At 51.1% G+C, this 17,436-nt stretch overlaps 1 protein-coding gene across 15 annotated transcripts in view; it reads right to left on the bottom strand.

The window, feature by feature from the left end:
• The window catches only part of PTPRS (protein tyrosine phosphatase, receptor type S), a 163,966-nt gene that overhangs the window by 85,490 nt on the left and 61,040 nt on the right, over positions 1–17,436 (bottom strand). For all 15 annotated transcript variants that reach the window (XM_017833647.1, XM_017833642.1, XM_017833641.1 and 12 more), the window contains exon 2: positions 17,170–17,337. In XM_017833647.1, the coding sequence (XP_017689136.1) occupies positions 17,170–17,257 (88 nt within the window). In that variant the 5' untranslated portion in view covers positions 17,258–17,337. The remainder of the gene's footprint in view (positions 1–17,169; positions 17,338–17,436) is intronic.

Consider the following 17,436-nt stretch of genomic DNA (forward strand, 5'->3'; position numbering starts at 1 on the left):
GCACCTCTCCCTCAGCCCATCCACTGATTTCCACCCATGTCCCACCACCTTCGAGCATCTCAGCAAGGATGGGAGGATGCTGGGATGGGCTTTCTGACCAAGGAAGGTGTCAAGGGGCTGCTCAGGAGAGGAAGCCAAGGCCAGGAGCGTTCATGCAGAGCCCATATTGCCTCTCCCCTCTGGGAATCCTCCTTCCGTGCTCTAACCTGTTTTCCTTGCGCAGTTTCCTCTCATCTAGTTAGTTTAAAATTTATTGAAATATTTAAATCACAAGGCCACAGCTGTGTTCAAATAAAATCACTCAGATCATAAAGTTGCCGTCTGTTTTCCTCGAGAAAAGCAGAGCACGTGACTCTGAAATGAGTGTATTTATCTGTACATACTCAGAGTCTATAAAATAGGATGCAAACAGCCTCCCACAGGGCTTGACAGGAGGGCAAATGGTTGCTGGAGAGAAGTCTCCAGGGTCTTTTAGGGGTCAAAAGACAAAAGGAAGCCTTCTCCCCTTCCCTGCCTGGCATGGCCAGCAGTATATAAATAAAAGGCACTGAGCAAGCTCATGTGATGCAATCAAGCATTTGTTTCCACGCTGGAGGTAAATACAATTTGCTGGAGCTGTTTACGTCCCACCGAATGCTGTGTGTACAAAGCATCGCATTTATAAATATCCAAATCTATATTTAGAGGTCAGAGTCTTCTTTGCAATGTTACAGCTAAAGGTTATCAAGCAAGTCCCACTGGAGGAACTGGCACTGGGGGAATCTGTCTTCCATCTGAGAAAGGTAAAACCCAAACTTTGCTTCAGGCTAAAATATAAATGCTCACTCTGCCCACAGCCTGACTTCCTTCCTCTCTTCACCTCCGCTCGATATCTGAGGAGTTTGCAGAAGTCAATTCTGAAGGTACAGCTAAAAACATCCAGGGCTTTTAAGAACACTTTATTGATGCAAGTTCATTTCCTAAAATAAAAGCCCCTAATAAACCTTAATGTCAGGTATACATTTAAATGGGTGCAGCATGATGAGAGCTCGGCTGAGGAGAAAAACAAGGTTCTATTTCCATCCTGAAGTAAGGGACGGGGCTCCAAAAAACAGTGAGCTTGGAGTCATTGCTCAGCATCCCTTTTTGAGGTCCTGTGTCACCTCAGTGTGTGGCGATGGGGAAGCTGAGCTGTCTGTGAACAGGTTTTTTCCTGAGCTCCCTGCAATTCCCAACTGCCTACGAGAGACTCACCGTTAGACAGCGAGAGACAAAAGGAACCAAACAAAAACCCCCACCAAACAACCCATTTGATTTTACTACTCACTCGGAAAAAATGGGTGAAAATCAGAGCTAAATTGTTGATTTTAAAATTGCCCAAGCCTCTGAGCTGCAGATTTGATTCCTCCCCCCTCCCCGCGCTCTCCACCTCTGCACCCCCAGTCACTGCAGAACTTGTCACCAGCCCACGCCGAGCTCAGAGCAACCCTCTCCCCTCTGGGAAGAGAGAGCCAGCGCTATCACAGGCAAGGTGGTGATGATCCAGAGTGGTGATGATCCAAGGTGGCGATGGATCCAAAGCTGAGACCAATCCCTCGGTGCTGCGTAGGACCCGCACAGCTCTGCCGTGCCAGGTCCAGCCTGCAGGGAGACACACACTTAGAGCTGAGCCTTCAGCTCTGCAAACGGCTTCAAAAGCCTCCAGAAGCAGGGACAAGGTGCCATGTGAAACACTGTCAGCCCACTCAGAGGGTCTGAGGTGTTTCCCCTCGTTTGCCAAGAATGCGGGACCTCGGTTTTAAATAAATAAATAAAAATCAAAGCAACACAGTTTCCAGGCGACATACTCGCAGTCCAGGGGATTTTGTATCACTTCACCAACCTTCCTGCATGGAGAGCCGAAAACAAGTCAGGTTTGAAAAGGCTGAGTCTGAGCTCCACCAGTCCAATGGTTACAGAGATTTTTTTCCTCCCCTTTCTCCGCTTTGCCAAGCAGTAAAACCTATTTTTTGTGTGTAGCATCAAGCCAGGAATGGAAAAATCTGGAGCTTAAAAGAATTTTCCTACTACAAGAGGCTTCCTGCGGGGTCTGGGTCTCCGGAGGGAAGGTTGAAAAGACCGGATGGCTGCTGTGTACCTGTGATCCTCCTTTACAGCTTAATGGAAAGCCATCAAGTCAAGCTGAACCTTTCACTCCTGCCCACCTCCTACGCACTTCCCAAAAGCAACAGCCGGGGCAAGCGACACGCTGGAGAGCTGCCACATATTCCTCATCCATCCTGTGCCCTGTAATTGCACCAGCACACGCTGAGTGCCCTCTGCCCTCACCTCTGCCACCCCTGGCAGCTGCTCCGACCCTGCCCCGAGGCTCCGATGGATGTTCCGGGAGCTGATGGGACCCCGCGCTCGCCTTCCCGTCACCCCACACAGACAACCAACCTCCTGCTGGTGCCACTTCACAAATCACAGGCTTGGAGAACCACAGGCAGCACTGGCATCTGCTCAGAATCAGGGAATCGTGGAATCCCAGTCCCATCCAGTCCCACCCCCTGACATGGGCAGGGACACCTTCCACTATCCCAGGTTCCTCCAAGCCCCATCCAACCTGGCTTTGGACACTTCCAGGGATGGGGCAGCCAGAGCTTCTCTGAGCAACCTGTGCCAGGGCCTCCCCACCCTCAGAGGCAACAACTTCTTCCTAATATCTAATCTAAACCTACTCTCTTGCATCCTAAATTTGAGCAGTGTATACACACGCCTTTTGGTATCCACATCAAGCATGGATATTTTTAATGCTTTCTGTGAGGGATTTTGGGATTCTACCGCCGACTTTGGGAAGAAGCTGCGAGTTGAAAAGAGTGGGGGTCTCTACTCATCCCCCAGACACATGGTAGGGATCAGCCCACTGCACACTGAGGCAGTTTCCCCACCGAAGAGGAAGATGTTGCTGCCTCCTCTCCCCTCCTCTCCCCTCCCCTCCTTCCTTCTTTCATGTGACACCAAAGCAGGAAAAGTTCTTCGAACGCAGTCACGTTAAAACCTCCCCAGCATCTCCCTGCTAACCATACACAGATGACACAACAGGCTGAGCAGCTCTACAGCAAGGAAGCTGGAAAGATGTAGGAGTGGGGGAAAGGAGGGGACATCTCAGCCTTTAAACCCAAATGTCCCTTGGGAACGGCTGCCATGGTGAATAGCGGGTGACGGACGAGCAGCGAGGGAGACAGGCCGGCCACCATATGCCTGTCTGAGACATCAAATGCCAAAGACAGGGAAAGGGGTGGAGAACCCAGAGGTGGTTTGAGGGGTGGGAGAGAGGCAGGAGCACAAATGAGCTCCACATATCGGAGCTGACAGCTGACGGGAGCGGGATGAGGGGGAAGGAGAAGAAAAAGTCAGTTATGAAGGTGCACCAGGGTCCCTCTGCTGCCTTCCCTAAGCCTGGTCGGAGCAGGGTGTCCCTCCTGTGGCACTACAGGAGGGTTATGGAAGGACCAGGAGGTCAGGGGTGCACTGAGCCTCACAGACCACACAAAGGCAGGGGCAGCTTTCTCCACACCACCCCAGTACATTCCAGCCCCAAAACTGCTGCTCCCTCCTCAGCTACACCTGCCAGCTGTGGGGCAGTCCAAGCACAAAGCTGCTCCCACAAGGAGAGGGACATGTCCCCTTCCAGCCACTTCCCACAGGCCTGGACGTGCCACCATCACAGTAACAGACCTGGCTGGCCCCACAGGTGCCAAGGAAAAGGCTGGAGGATGGTCCCTGACCACATCACTGTGTATTTGCCCCAATGTGTGTGATGCTGTCCCTCTGTGCCCCAGGCTGCCCCCGCAGGGGCTGCACAAATGCCTTTGCACCTCTGCATCCTCCTGACCCCCATTCCAGCTCTCTCCCTGCACCCTCAGCCCCACAGCAGAGACCTGGTGCCGATTTCAGATGGCAAAACCCACCTCTGTGCTTACCACCTCCCACCACCCCCTGCCAGCCCCAGGAAAGCACCTCAACAATGGACCTCAGACAAAGACAAAGCCACTTGTTCTCCCATCTGGCCGCAGCACAGAGCAGTGGGAGCCCGGCTGAAAGGGCCCCTCGCCCACAGCGGCAGCAATCCACAGAGACAAAAGAAAGCCAGCTACAAAACACGGATTTTAAAAGGTTTTGCTTCCATTTTTGGAGCCCTCGGTCCCCGCTGACAGCTCCGTGGAAGCCCACGCGGCCCATCCTGCCGGCACACAAAGCGTCGCTTCCAGCTCCTCCTTCTCCGGTGAGTAAACCCTCATTATCCCACCCTGGGGAAGGAGCATGCTCTCCACTGCACCCCAGAGTGCCACGGGAACCGAAGCAGAAGCAAGGGCACAGCAGGAAGGCCATTTTCCTGCCACTTGGCCGGTTTATGAGTCTTCCTACACACACTCCCAGCCGTCCTTTTGCTCGCCGCTCCTGTTCGACCTTCAGCAAACGGCCCCGTGGTGCTGAGCCCAACATTTCCCCGTGGATCTGCCCACTGTGAGTGTGCCCACGCTGCGGGAGAGATTCAGGGCATGTTAGCCAGTGACAACCTTTATCCTCGCTCAAAAACACTCAGCAGATGGAAACTCACCCTTTTTTGTGCATATATACACACACATAGGCAACTCCACCTTTTAAAACAAAGGGAAAAGTTGAGACCACGAAGCCGTTTGTGGTCATTGTTATTTTGCCATTAGTTGCACACCCCAATCTGCTTTTCCAGGCTGCAGATCGTTCCCATAGTTGGGATTCGGATCTCTGGCTCTGGTGCAAAGCCGGTTGACCTTGGGAACTCGCCCTTCCCCACACCTCAGGCTGCCACACGTAGCGGGGAGGTGACAACCCTCATTTCTCACACCTGCCTGTCTGTCTTGGTCTAGACACTACACGCGGTTTGGAGCAGGGATGGTCTCGGCACGGCTCTGTTCAGCACTCAGCACCCCGGGTGCCACTGAACACAGCTGCAGCCTCTGAAGACTGAAATACAAACAAAATAACCACAAAAACATCACCAGAGGGAACTCAGAGACCTTCTCCAACAGGTACTTCTTGGGGAGAGAAGAAGGTAAAAATCAAAAGCCAGACAAAAGCTTTGGAATCTTCCAACAACCAGTTCATGTCAGCTGGAATGAGACATCTCTCCCTGTTATTTCTCACCCCCCACTAACTTGCAGAGCCACCAGGAAGGAATCTGATGGTGTTCCTACTGCCATGCACAGAATTAAGCCCCCCTCCTCTCCTCTTCTTCCTCCTCCCTCTTCCTTTGGTTTCTGGGCTGAACCTTTCTGCTGATCTAGTGAAACTCCATCTCCCTTTCCCACAACTGCTGACAGGCTCACAATCGGAGAAGGAGCCCAAGGTACTCCCCAACCACAGCCCTGGGTGGTTGTGCTTTCATCTGCCCTCCTGAAAACCCTGCCAGGAATGTGAGATTGGGGTCCAGCCATGCTCTCACTGTTTGTTGGTTGCTTTAGGAAGTGTGTTTGACACACACGTGCTGCTGTGGTCTGACTGCACACAGATCCATGCCCTGTGCTGGAAGGATGGGGATGGGAGTGTGGAGGCACAGCCAGAGGAGCAGCTCTGCCACACCAGTGAATCAGGAGACAAAATGTGGAGCAGAAGGTAGAAAGGATGGAAAAGTCAGGGGGAACGAGCAGAGATCAACAAGGGAAATGGCACGTTCTTGGGGCTGACCTGTGCAGGGTCAAGAGTTGGACTTTGATGATGCTTGTGGGCCCCTTCCAAGTCAGGATATTCCATGACTCTGTGCAAGAGAACTGGAGCAAGCTGGAGAGAAGGGAGGTGTTCAGAGCCAGAGCAAGGAAGTGAAGATTAGATGGAGGAGACAAACCACAGAGCAGATGAAAACAGGAGAGAGCAGCCAAATTTGACACAGATGGAGAGTGGGGAGCAAGAATGCTCTGTTTGGAATGGGTCCGTATTCCAAAGCAGTGGCATTAGGGAGCGGGGGAGCCTGTGAGAGGGATAGAGGCAAGGGAGACAGCTCCAGAATCTACATCTTTCCTCAGGAGAAGAGTGAGAGCTGCAAACTGGGCGCAGGACCGGGGAGGAGTCTCTGTGGAGACACTCCACAAGACTGAGAACACCCCTTGGAGAGGTCCTGCAGAGACCCAGGTCCCCGTGAAATCCAGGGGACAGATTTTGCACTTTTTCTTTCCGAGGGCTGTTTCTCGGTGCCTCACAAATAAAAGCAAAATGAGGGTTTTCTGACAGAACAAACAAACAGGGAGTGAATTATTTTCCATTTCCCCGTCAATAACTTCTCCCCAGCCCAGTCGTCTTATCATCATAAAAAGTCCATTAAGCAGTAATTGGGGAGGCAGGAGAAGGCAGGGCTGGCCCGTGGAACGGGAGCACGCTCGCTCCCCAACTGGCCTTTTCTGGGAAGGCAGACAGGATAATTATAGGCTTTAGACAGAGACTTCCTCTTACTGTCAGCAGCTCTTGGCTCCCTTCAGGGAGACGGGACTGGCAAGGTTGGGCAAAGGAGGGTAAAAAAAGATCGAGGACATTTTCTGAGAAGTGAAATGCTTCCACCTTGCTATTCCCCTGCTGCTGAGCCACCAAAGCCCTTCCCTGACTCAGAAAAGCTGTGCTACCACAGGCGAGTGCAGGCTGTTCCCTGTTGGACATAGGGGAATGTCACCTGGATGATTATCCCTTCTCCTTTCCTGAAAGGCCCCAGAGAAGGAAGGGCAGCGATGAAGGACGTGACCCAAGCACAGGAGTTAACACAGGCAGAAAATGGGTGAGGAAGATGAAGAACTCATTTCATACACCTTTAACTGCCCTGGCTGTCCAACACCTGCCTGTGCTGCCAGCTCCCACCTCTCCCCCCAGCCAGGATGAGGCAGCAGTCCATTCATAGCCAGCATCATGTCAAGCTGTTCTCGCCATCAGGCTTGTAATTTTGGGGATCTGGCACATCCATACAGCTTTCAAGCTCCTATTTGAAAGGCACTGGGATACAGACCCTTTGGAAGAGGAGGTACGAGCCTGAAGTAGCGAGGCAGGAGGAGACTGAGGCTACCAAAAATCTGTTCCTGGTTCTGACATGCAAGGTGAGAAGAACCTGCTTGCTGGAGGGGAAGCATAATCATTCCTTTTGGTCTATTTAAACTGCTGGTTTCCAGGGATGGGACCGTTCCTTATCGCGTGGGAACAGCACCGGGATGAAGTTATCCCATTTCAGCAGGAATCCTCCAGGCTACCATCCCACATCCCTGTGCATGGAAAGGATCCACCTCACTCCGTGGCAAAAAGGGTATTTGTCACTTCCACGGATCAACCCCAGCCCCAGCGACTGGCACCTTGATACAGCCAAGGAAAACATTCCTGCAGCTGGGATTTATACAAAGGGATAATGGGGCACATGTCATGATACACATACACAGGGTGAAAACAGATGATGGGCCAGCACAGGGAGATGTCCCTGTTCTGCAAGGAGTGGGGTGGTATTCCAGGCCTCCTTCTTCCTTCCCCAACAGGAAAACTGGTGCCTGGTATCTCACAGCATTTAGTGAGCACACACCAGAAAGCACCCACCACGTGAGAACTTCCACGGTGAGGGCTCAAAGCATCACCTGGGGTTGTGTTCAACGAATGGGAAATGGAGGATTGATGTTGGGGGTGAAGGGGTCTGCATCTGGCAGGGAAGGACAGCAAATGCAGCAGGGAGCTGGTGCCCAGCATCAGAATGAGACCCTGCACACAAGGCAAGAAAGGAGGGAAAAGAGGCAGCACTAAGCAGGATATGGAATATGTGCAGGAGGGAACGTGATCTGGAGGATGAAAGACTAAGTTTGCTTTTCAACACATTCTGTGGCCGCATCCCACAAAGATCCTCCTCCCGTGCCTCAGTTTCCCCACCTCCTTCTCTCCCCAGTTGAGATGGTGAGCACTGCAGGTGCACAACTGCTGCTCTCTGCTCCCACCCTCCCTCCCTGGCACAGACCAAACCGAGGGGCGAAGGAGCACGTTGGTGGGAATGCAGATGGTCCTCTGGCCAGGATTCTCCTTCATCTCCTGGCATTACAACACAGGAAGGAAGCTGCTCCTTGTGACCAGCAAGAGCTGAAGGAGATGAGCACTGCCCCCATGCAGGATGGCAGCCTTGGGATCAGCCAGGAAGCTCCAGCAAACAAAGGAGCACACGTGGCCTCAGCAACGTGGACCCTGGGGGTACACGAATGTTGTAGCAACATCTCATTCCATGTCTGTCCACAGGTCCCATAACAAGGCATAACAACCCAGAGCAGAGCCAGAGACCCAAGGAGCTGTCCTGGCAACTTAATGAGGGCCCCTTGTCCATCAATGTCACGACAGCAATCCCAGGTTGTTTGCAATCACGAGCTTGAGGCAGGGAGCTCTCCCTGCCCTTGCCAAGTTGCTAAGACAGCTTCTACTTCAGCCACCTCATTGATAATGGCATCCTGGAGCAGCTCAATTCACCACCTACTGAGAAAAGACCCAGCTAGAAAGGATTTGGCTCTTTGCTCAACTTCCACTGCTCTGAGTCACTAAAGAATCCGAATCCAGGGGGGGACACCAGAACATGAAAAAACCATCTCCTACGGGACATGCCTGCAAGAAGGAAAAGCTTAACGAGCCCAGATCCAGCTCCCAGGGGGCCATGCCATCTTAATATAGCCCAGCCTCAGTCCTGCACCACCACAAAGTGACAGCAGAGTCAGCACAATGGGAAAAACAAACCGCTACAAGCTCCTGCAGCTCATGGTCCTTCCAAGAAAGAGCAGAGCTGGGAGCCCCAAGGATGTGATCAGGGAGATCAGCCCCAACCCTGGGTTTTGGGATGTGACACAGAGCTTTGCAAACTGTAAACACACAGTTAAGTCCTGCCTTGCATCGCCAGCTCAGGAGGGGCTGCAGCTCTACATGCACGAGATCGGGGGATGGATGACCCCAATCGAGGTTTCCCAGCTCATATGTGGGATCATTTCGGGGTGAAAGGCACATCAGGCAAGTAAAATATTCTCTGATAAAGCTCTGCTCTCCTAATCCTGTAAATAAAAGCTGTATTACTTCCACTTACTAGCTGTTGTCTGCTTCTTCCCTTCAGGCTCAAAGAGAAGAAGGTTCCTGGTCTACAAGAACAGGGAAAGGTACAGCTCCTACAGCACAGAATTTGGGGTGTATTCAGAAGTATTTTGCATCATTCCTATCTGACCCCCCATTTTCCATGGAACAAAAGGAGATTTGGGATATACAAGCTTGAAACACTGAGTTTTAACAGTATATTTTGAGCCTGTATTGCTTAACAGTATTGAGGCTGGGATGTCAAGGGAACTCAGGATGGGAGATCTTGAAAACAAGAACCCAGAACCTAATAAAGCCATGACTAATGGATGAACACAACCTTTAACAATGATGAACTTTGACTCCTACCACACGAGTCACTGCAATTTCTGTCTCTGAGCCACACTGCTCATCATTCAGATTTGTAGTGGGCACATCAACACAAAAGAATCCAAAAAAAAAGGGAGAATCCAACAACACTGCTGAGAACTGACAGCAGTGGGAACGTGATGAGTTCAGCTTTGAGATAACTAGAGACTCAGTGAGCCAGAAAAACAGTGCAAGACACGAGCGAGAGAGAAATGGAAACATGGAAAAGCAGCAGCGATGCCACCTTAAATTCTACTATCCCAGACAGTAATTGAGGAAGGTGAGCTTTTGTTTGAGTAGGACAGGTTTCTGTTTGACACCTGCCAAGGGATGGCTTCTCACCAGGAGTCTGTCCTGCAGTCCCTCCAGGCACCGGGAAGGCAATCCTCTCCCCTTTCATCAGGGAAAGGCAATCCCTCAAGGGGCAGCTACTGGAATTAGCCCCAATTAGCAGATCTTAGAAGGAAAGGGGCATTTCATAGCACTCATACAGAAATAACACACACAGAAAGCCCTCAAAACCAAGCATATGCTCCCCAGACAAAGAGAAACAAGAGCTGAAGGATCTTCCTGGCTCTCTGGGAGCCCACTGGAACCAGTCTCAAGGTGATCTTTGAGTTGAACTGAAAAAAAACCCTACACCACCATTTTAGAAATCCATTCATACAAATCAAAGTCCAGGCTAAAGATTTGTAAATCTTAGCAGCATGCTCAGACTAATTTAAGAATAAATCCATGAATTCCAACAGAGGTGAGGGAGGAAGAGGACACAGCCAAATTAATTTGACTTTATTAATTAAAAAAACCACCAAGTTTCATCACCCCACCATTCTTTAGAGGTTGTGTGAGAGTGGGGGGAGCTATGGTCATTAATTATGCAGAAAATGCAAAACTATCAGCCTCTGAATGAGCTTAAAATAAGGAGAAACCCTTTCAGAAGGGGGAGAAATTACTCCCCAAGGCAGCTGAAATTTCTCTTGCAACTTCAAAGGACAATAAATTATTCAAATCACTCGCGCCACTCCACACGCTCTCTCACTCTCTCCCCTTCTCAATTTTATGCTCCTGAGTCAATTAAAGATTTGGAGGACTCAGAGAAACTTTGTAGAATGCTAAACCAGTTGCAGCTCCTTCTATTTATTTTTTTTCCCTCTTCTTTAAAGCTTTGCTTTTGCTCTCAGCCTCAAAAGGAAACAGAAATGATTCTGTGCATTGCAGATGAAACGAGCAGCGTTGGTTTTCGCCAGGCTCGTGTGAAGCAGCAATGTTTCGTGTCTGCAAAACCAAGATGGGACATGCTCAAAACCCTCCACTGTGAAAACAGGTCAACCCGCAGTCCCTCATGTCAACGGTTTGAATCATTCATTTCAAGATCCCCTTTCAAAGTCTTCGCAGTAGACGTCCAGAATGTATTTATAATGCTCTCTCCTGGCACTCCTCAGGTCTGGGGGTAGCTGTGATCTCTTCCACAGTCACTGCTGTGCCCTTGGATGGAGCAGGAGGTTCCTCTGCCAAACCCCAACACGACTGTTTAGCATTTGCAGGGGGAGAACCTGGCGTGGTTTAACCAGGACAGATCCCCAACTCAAGACCGGGACTAATTACACCGGACAACAACACGGCAAGAGCAGTCCTTGCTCAAAAAAGCCATCTAGACAAGCAAAAGGAGGGTTGAGAAGGTGCAGTCCCAGTGTGAGGACACTCCCAACTCCTGCCCCAGCCCCTGGCCCTCAGCCCATATGCTGCATTTCTCCTTGCACACAGCAGATGGTCCAAAACGTGACTATTTTCATGAACTTTTAACAATCCCCCAAAAATTAAAAGCAGCTGCAGTGCAGGGAACATCACAGCTTTCTAAGGTGGGAACTGGGACCAATTATGTTGCAAGAGAACATCCTTGACTGGAGGGGAAGAGTGGCACAGAGTAAATAAAACTGTTCTTGGGAGATTGTGTCTCACAGGCCAACACGAGCCCAGATTCCATCCCACGCGCCGAGGAACAACATTCCTCCGGTCGGGCGTCCTTGAAAAACACTCTGCTCACCTTCTAAGAATAATATTGGCCTTGCCAGGCCACAAAAAGGGTGGGAATACCCTCACAGATTCCCTTTAGTGACCCAGGAGATTCGTATTTTGCTGGTCTTGAAAAGACATAAGCACACGGGCCCTGTCAGACAGATGGAAGGCTGATGTGACCCAGGGCCTGGGTGAGACACCAGAAAGATCCTGTCCTTCCCAGCAGCATGTGCAAGAACTGCCAGGGTGAACAGGACAACCAAGGGGAAAAGTCACAAAGAAAAAAGTCTGGGCTTCCTGGCAAAGCCTGACACAGAGGAGCAGCCCCAGTTTTGGCATCCAGGTACGCTGAAGACAGACACTTCCTGCCTCACAAACCCTCTGTACATGACATTTTCACACAAGCTGCTTGTTTACACAACAAACAGATGCTCTTTTCCCCTAACTTAAACATCTAATGAAGCTGAGCAGCAAGAACCTCTGGGTGGGAAAAGATCCTTCACCAGGAGACACCCATGGCTGGGTCCCAAACACCCGTGGCTGTCCCCAGGTGCTCCTCAGCAGAGATTAATCTAATGAGCATTCACAGTGTGGGGCACAGCTGAGGCCTGGGCACTGCCAGCCCCCCCTGCCCCCGAGGAAGCTCTTTTGACAGATGATTGATTTCCTCCCCGGGTCCTACAGAAGGCACAAACTTTCCAATTTGAGTTATCTTTTAAAAAAAAAAAAAAAAAAAGTAGGAAAGAAAAGAGATACATCACTCGATCCAGTCAGGCAAGGTTTAATTTAATCAGGCACTTAAACAAGGTGACATAGAAGCTTAATTCAGTGTCCTTGAGTGAGACAACAACCAGTCCAGAACCCTCAGCAGCCACAGCCTGGATCACAACTGGCAGACAGAGAAGGCAGAAAAGGAAAGGGCAATTCAGGAACAAGGACAACAAGGGGTCTCCTGGCTACAAAGGCAACTGGTGCGTGGGGAACATGAGCAGCAAGTGGATCTGGGGAGGGAAGCAGGGATCTCTGCCTTCTGGAGGATGCAATTTAGCTGCTGCCTCCCTCTTGCTCACCATTAGACTCTACTCACTGAAGGAACAACGTGCAACACTCGGTAGAAACTCCACCACCCACCAACCGGCCACACAACCTCCTCTGTGCTCCCACCTTAAATCCTGCTCCCCCTCCAACCCACCCACCAAGGAGAAAAAGCCTTTCTGCAGCCTTCCACTGGCTCCTCAGCCCCCAGCAGGCTCACTGTCATTTTGGGGGGCCACAGTTAATAGGGGTCTATGACACAAACAATGAGACACCTCAGCCTCACCACATTTTGACATCTTCCTTCTCTCAGGACAGCGCTGTCAGGATCCACCTCAAACACCTAAAACCAGAGCAGCTTCCTCTGACTGGAGAGAGATTCCCTCCCCACTGCTGTCGACTTAACATGTCTATCAAGTCCTAAGATGGAGCCTCCTTGATCTTTACCACCATCTTACGTGACAACTGCTGTCTTGGCCAAAAGCAGATCAAAGCTGGGACCTCCAGAGCTAAAAGCTGTGAGCTGAGCCAGAGGCTAATCCTCTGGGAATGAGAGCACGGAGGGACGGCTCAGGAGAGGAGTCAGATGCACCTGTAAGTCGTTGTGATCAGGATCTCAGCGAGCCCAGCTGTGCTGCCACCACCTCCTGCCCCTTGCAGGAGGAGCACACACCTTCCACACCACACACCTCCCATGGCACCAGCTCCCCGCTCTGCCAGCCTAATCAGGGACCTACAGGAGCTCCTTTCCCATCCCACCACGTGTTTTCCATCCTGTCCATGAGCCCCACGTGCCTGGTGCAAGCCTGGCTGCTGTCTTCTCCCAGCCCCATGGATGCTCGTGGAGCACAAGCCCCCCCACCCCCACACATGCACCTCCCATGAATTCCCCTGTTCTGCAAATTAATGATGGTGCAAGAGCAATTAAAAGGGAAGAAAGCCAGGGTAATGCATCATAAAAGGGCCTTTATTCTTTTATTTTGTCAATTGCAATTTAGATTTAATTATTTATGGTAATACTTCAGAGTGTGCTAGTAAAGAGTTCTATACCATGATTTATAAAAGGAAGGAAACCTAAGTAATAAGTAACATTTGCTGCCATTAAATCTTGCTGGGGAGGAGAGAGCCACACACCAGCCTTCTGTGTATGCAAAGTACCAATTAGCAAAGTGCTATTGTAAAGCACAAAGGTTTAATCAATGAGAAAAATCCACTTGAAAACAGCGAGCGTGCTGATTCCAGTCAGAAAAATGGGCACATTTCTATACAGTAAGTGGCTTTTTATCTGCAGCTGAGGAGCACTTAGAGCGGGCATGTCATTCCTTCAGGTGGCAGAGGAGGGCAGGAGGACCTGACCACTGCCCTCAGCCCAAAAGCAGCTCTGCTGTGCCCTGTCCACCAGCAGGACGAGGCTGATTCTGTGCACACACAGACCGAGGTGTTTTGGGGTGCTCGCCACAGAGGTTTTATGGCTCAGGCTGGGGGCATGAACAGGAAAGACCAAGGCTTGGTGCTGTGCCCAGGTCCATCAGCAATCTGGGGACTGTTACCCTCCCTGGACTCATATCCCTCTGTCTCTGCTGTGTGGTTTTCTCTCAGCTCCAAGGGGCACAAGACCTGCCTCTTTGGCTGTGCAGCTCTTGGGGAGGTCTCCCCTCACTCCCTGCAGTGATGCCAATTCCTGGTACTCGCCCAGACAGCTGAATCCTTAACAAAATGATAATACTTTCCATTTAATGAAAATAATCATGGAATTAGCAATTTCCAGTTCTATGGCTGCCCTTGACTGTACAGAAGAAACAAAGTGCCCATATGCAACCAAAGAAAAAGAGAAGGAACATGTCTGCTTGACACCTTTCCATTATTGTCCTCTTCAGCTTCCCAAGGAGGAACAGCAGGCAGAAAGTAGTGTGGTGCTTTGGGTTTTTAATTTAAATGGCAGTTTCCTTTAAATAGAACACTCCTGCCACAGAAAGATTTAAATCACTGACTGAGATCAATTAGCCTCGGAAACAAGGGAAGTATTTTAATGGTCCTTTGACTGCAGAGGCCACAGCTCCTCCAGTGCTGCACTGGGAGAGGAGGCAAGTTCCAGCTTTCAGCCCAGGCTTTGCTGCACGGGGAGATGTTCCCCCTGTGAAGCTGGGAGGGTGATGCCCTCCAAAAGCCAGAATCCCAGGGGTTTCCTATCTCCAATGTAGGCTTCCCACCACGGCAGGGGCACCACCCCCATGTGCCCGGGGGGCTGCAGGGCCTGGGCAGCCCCTCTGGTGAATTAGGGCAGGAAATGGGGTCAGTGCCGTGGCGAGCGCCGGCCAAATGGAAACCGGCCAAGGGATTACGGGAGAGGCAGTGACAGAGCCCAGGGCCATCTGATGGGAGAGGACATTGTCAGAACAGAGTGACAGCTCCTCACACAGCCTCTGCAGTTGTGACAGACAAAGCTGTTTGCTGTTTGCAAGGCTCAGTGGGGAGCAGCACGGACCAGCTCGGGTGCTGCTGACTGCGAGGGGATCTCTCCAGAGCCACTCCAAAACCAGGAGCTACCACCTCTCTGTCCACTCATCACCACCAGGCACAGCAACAGCCCCAGAGCAACTCCAGCAACTGGGAACAGGGAGCAACCCCAAGGGCACGGCTCAGGGAGGTGCTGAGCTGTTCCACAGGTCAAGAGAAGAGACACCACCTTCCCAATTTCATCTGCACAGCAAGCAGGTAAGAGCAGCCCCACCTTGGGCAACCTGCAAAGTTCCTGCATGGACATCTGTGAGCAGCAAGAGGAAAAAGAATACAAAACCTCAGAGTTCAGGATCCAAGGACACTGCAGAACTACAGGAGAGAGAAATTCAGCTGCAAGCAGCGAGGTGTCTGCGGAGCAGGGACAGATTTCAGCAGGGCTTGGGCCACAGAACTGGTGCCTTCTGCTTTGTCTGACCAGTATCAGCCCCCCTGAGGGCACATTTCCCCCCAAAAGGGCTTGGTAGCAGTCAGACAGCACGTGGGATCTCCTTGTTCTGCTGTAATCTCTTAGCAAACCTCACCCCAGAGATGATGGACAGACAAGATGCTCATTTCTTCTCAGGAAAAACCAAAACCACAGAACTGAGGTCACACAGCCACAATTTTGAGAAGCCTTGATTCTGCAATGAGCACACAGGGCTTGGTGTACATGTAAAATTAAAATGGACCCCACTTTTCACAGGCCCTTGGGTATCACAGAGAATGAATCAGGGCTCTTCTTACACAGAGAAGCACAGAAACACCTGAACTCTTCATCCACTCCTGCAAAGCTGCACTGCTGGCTTTGCAAACAGCAATTTCGCCAGGAGTGTTACAGCAAAACCAGTGGCAAGAACAAGACCCCGGAGCCCTGACACTGGATTTTCCACTGAATCCCCTCTCCTGACTCCACTGCACAAAGAGTTGGGAATGGAAATTCCTGGTGCCCCCTTTCACAAGCCAACAAGGCCACCCTGAGCCCAGTGGAACAGCAGCACCCATTAACCCTGGGTCCTCATAAAGACCCTGCAAGAGCATTGGCTGCAACACCCAAGTAGGGCCCTGGATAAATCCTTGGACAAAAGACTCGTGCCAGGTTCCCTGCTGCCAGACACTGCACTGTTCCTGCTACTCAGGACAGCTCAAACTGAAGCTCTGGCCCTACAGTGAACCTCCCAGAGCCCAGCTCCCTTCCCAGGCTTAAGAAATGAAAAAGAATAAAATGAAACATTATCTTTCTGCACATAAGTGTTTCTCCCTGCAAAGAAGGATTAAGCATGAACCCAGCAAAACTCAGGAGTGAGGCAAGGGCAAACACACCCCCCACTTGCCTACTGCAGAGAGGATAGAAAGCACTTGTTCCAAAAAAAATCTCCCAGCAACCGAAAGGTCGTGGGTCCATTCAATCCCCGGTGACGGCGTCATTGTAATAAACCCTGATAACGAAGCGATTACGTTAAAAGCTGTCAAGGGCTACGCTGACCAGAGCAGCCCTCTCACCAGCTTCAAGCAGCTTTGCAGGGGAGGGGAAAAAAAAAAAAAGTCATAATTCAATCAGCCTGGAAAAGTCTATTCCCCACTGATCCCAAGCGATCAGCCTTCATGTCGAAGGAACATTACATTCAAGTCGCTGAAGATTTTCACCTTTTTTTTTTTTTTTTCTTTTGCCTTCCCCTTTTTCATTTTTTTAAAGCCAGAATTGAAAGGCAGCAAAGATAAAAACTGTGTTAAACTGGAACTGGTTCACTCGGGGGAAGGAGGAACATAATACTCTTTCTTCATGATGCTGTTTGGAATCCAGCCCCAGAAAGTAACACGACAACGGTCACCAGTGTCTGACAGATCCTGAAAGGCAGGAGCAGGAGAGGACAATATGGGCGAGCTGGGTGGAGATGGGGCCAGGAGAAGGGGGAGGAGGAGGGCTCTGGCAAGAGCTGTCAGGCAGCTCCCTCCCTTCTCTCCAGCTCTTTGCAGGCTTGGGGGCAACCCGAGGTTCAAAGCGGGCTGTGAGGGCCCAGCTGCCCTGTGTGTCCCCCAGAGGTGGGACTGGGAACAATGGGAAGGCACCAGTGGAAAGCTGAAGAAGTTAGAAAGTGAAACACATGGTCAGGTATTGAACACTTCTTTAAATGGTGGAAAGGAGAGGGGGGTACTTTGCTGAGGTGAGAAAAGGAGCAGGGAAAGAGCAGAGTCACTTACTTTCAGCTACACAGTCTATCAGCAGCACGGAGAGGAGGTTCACGAGGGAGACCAGTGAAGACATCCCAGGGCTGGGAAGGATCCTCATCCTCTGCACTGGCCTTCGGCCCCAGCCGGGAAGGCTCCGGGTCAGCGGGACTCACAACGTCTCCCCAGCCTTGTCAGCACCTGTGGGGGCACAAAGGGGAGAGCATTGAGGGGGAGCTGGGTGGGCAGAGGGGGCACAACAAGGAGAGCACTGAGGGGGAGCTGGGTGGGCAGAGGGGG

The sequence above is a fragment of the Lepidothrix coronata genome, unplaced genomic scaffold (assembly GCF_001604755.1).
Source record: "Lepidothrix coronata isolate B3197 unplaced genomic scaffold, Lepidothrix_coronata-1.0 Scaffold219, whole genome shotgun sequence".
Lineage (NCBI taxonomy): Eukaryota > Metazoa > Chordata > Aves > Passeriformes > Pipridae > Lepidothrix > Lepidothrix coronata.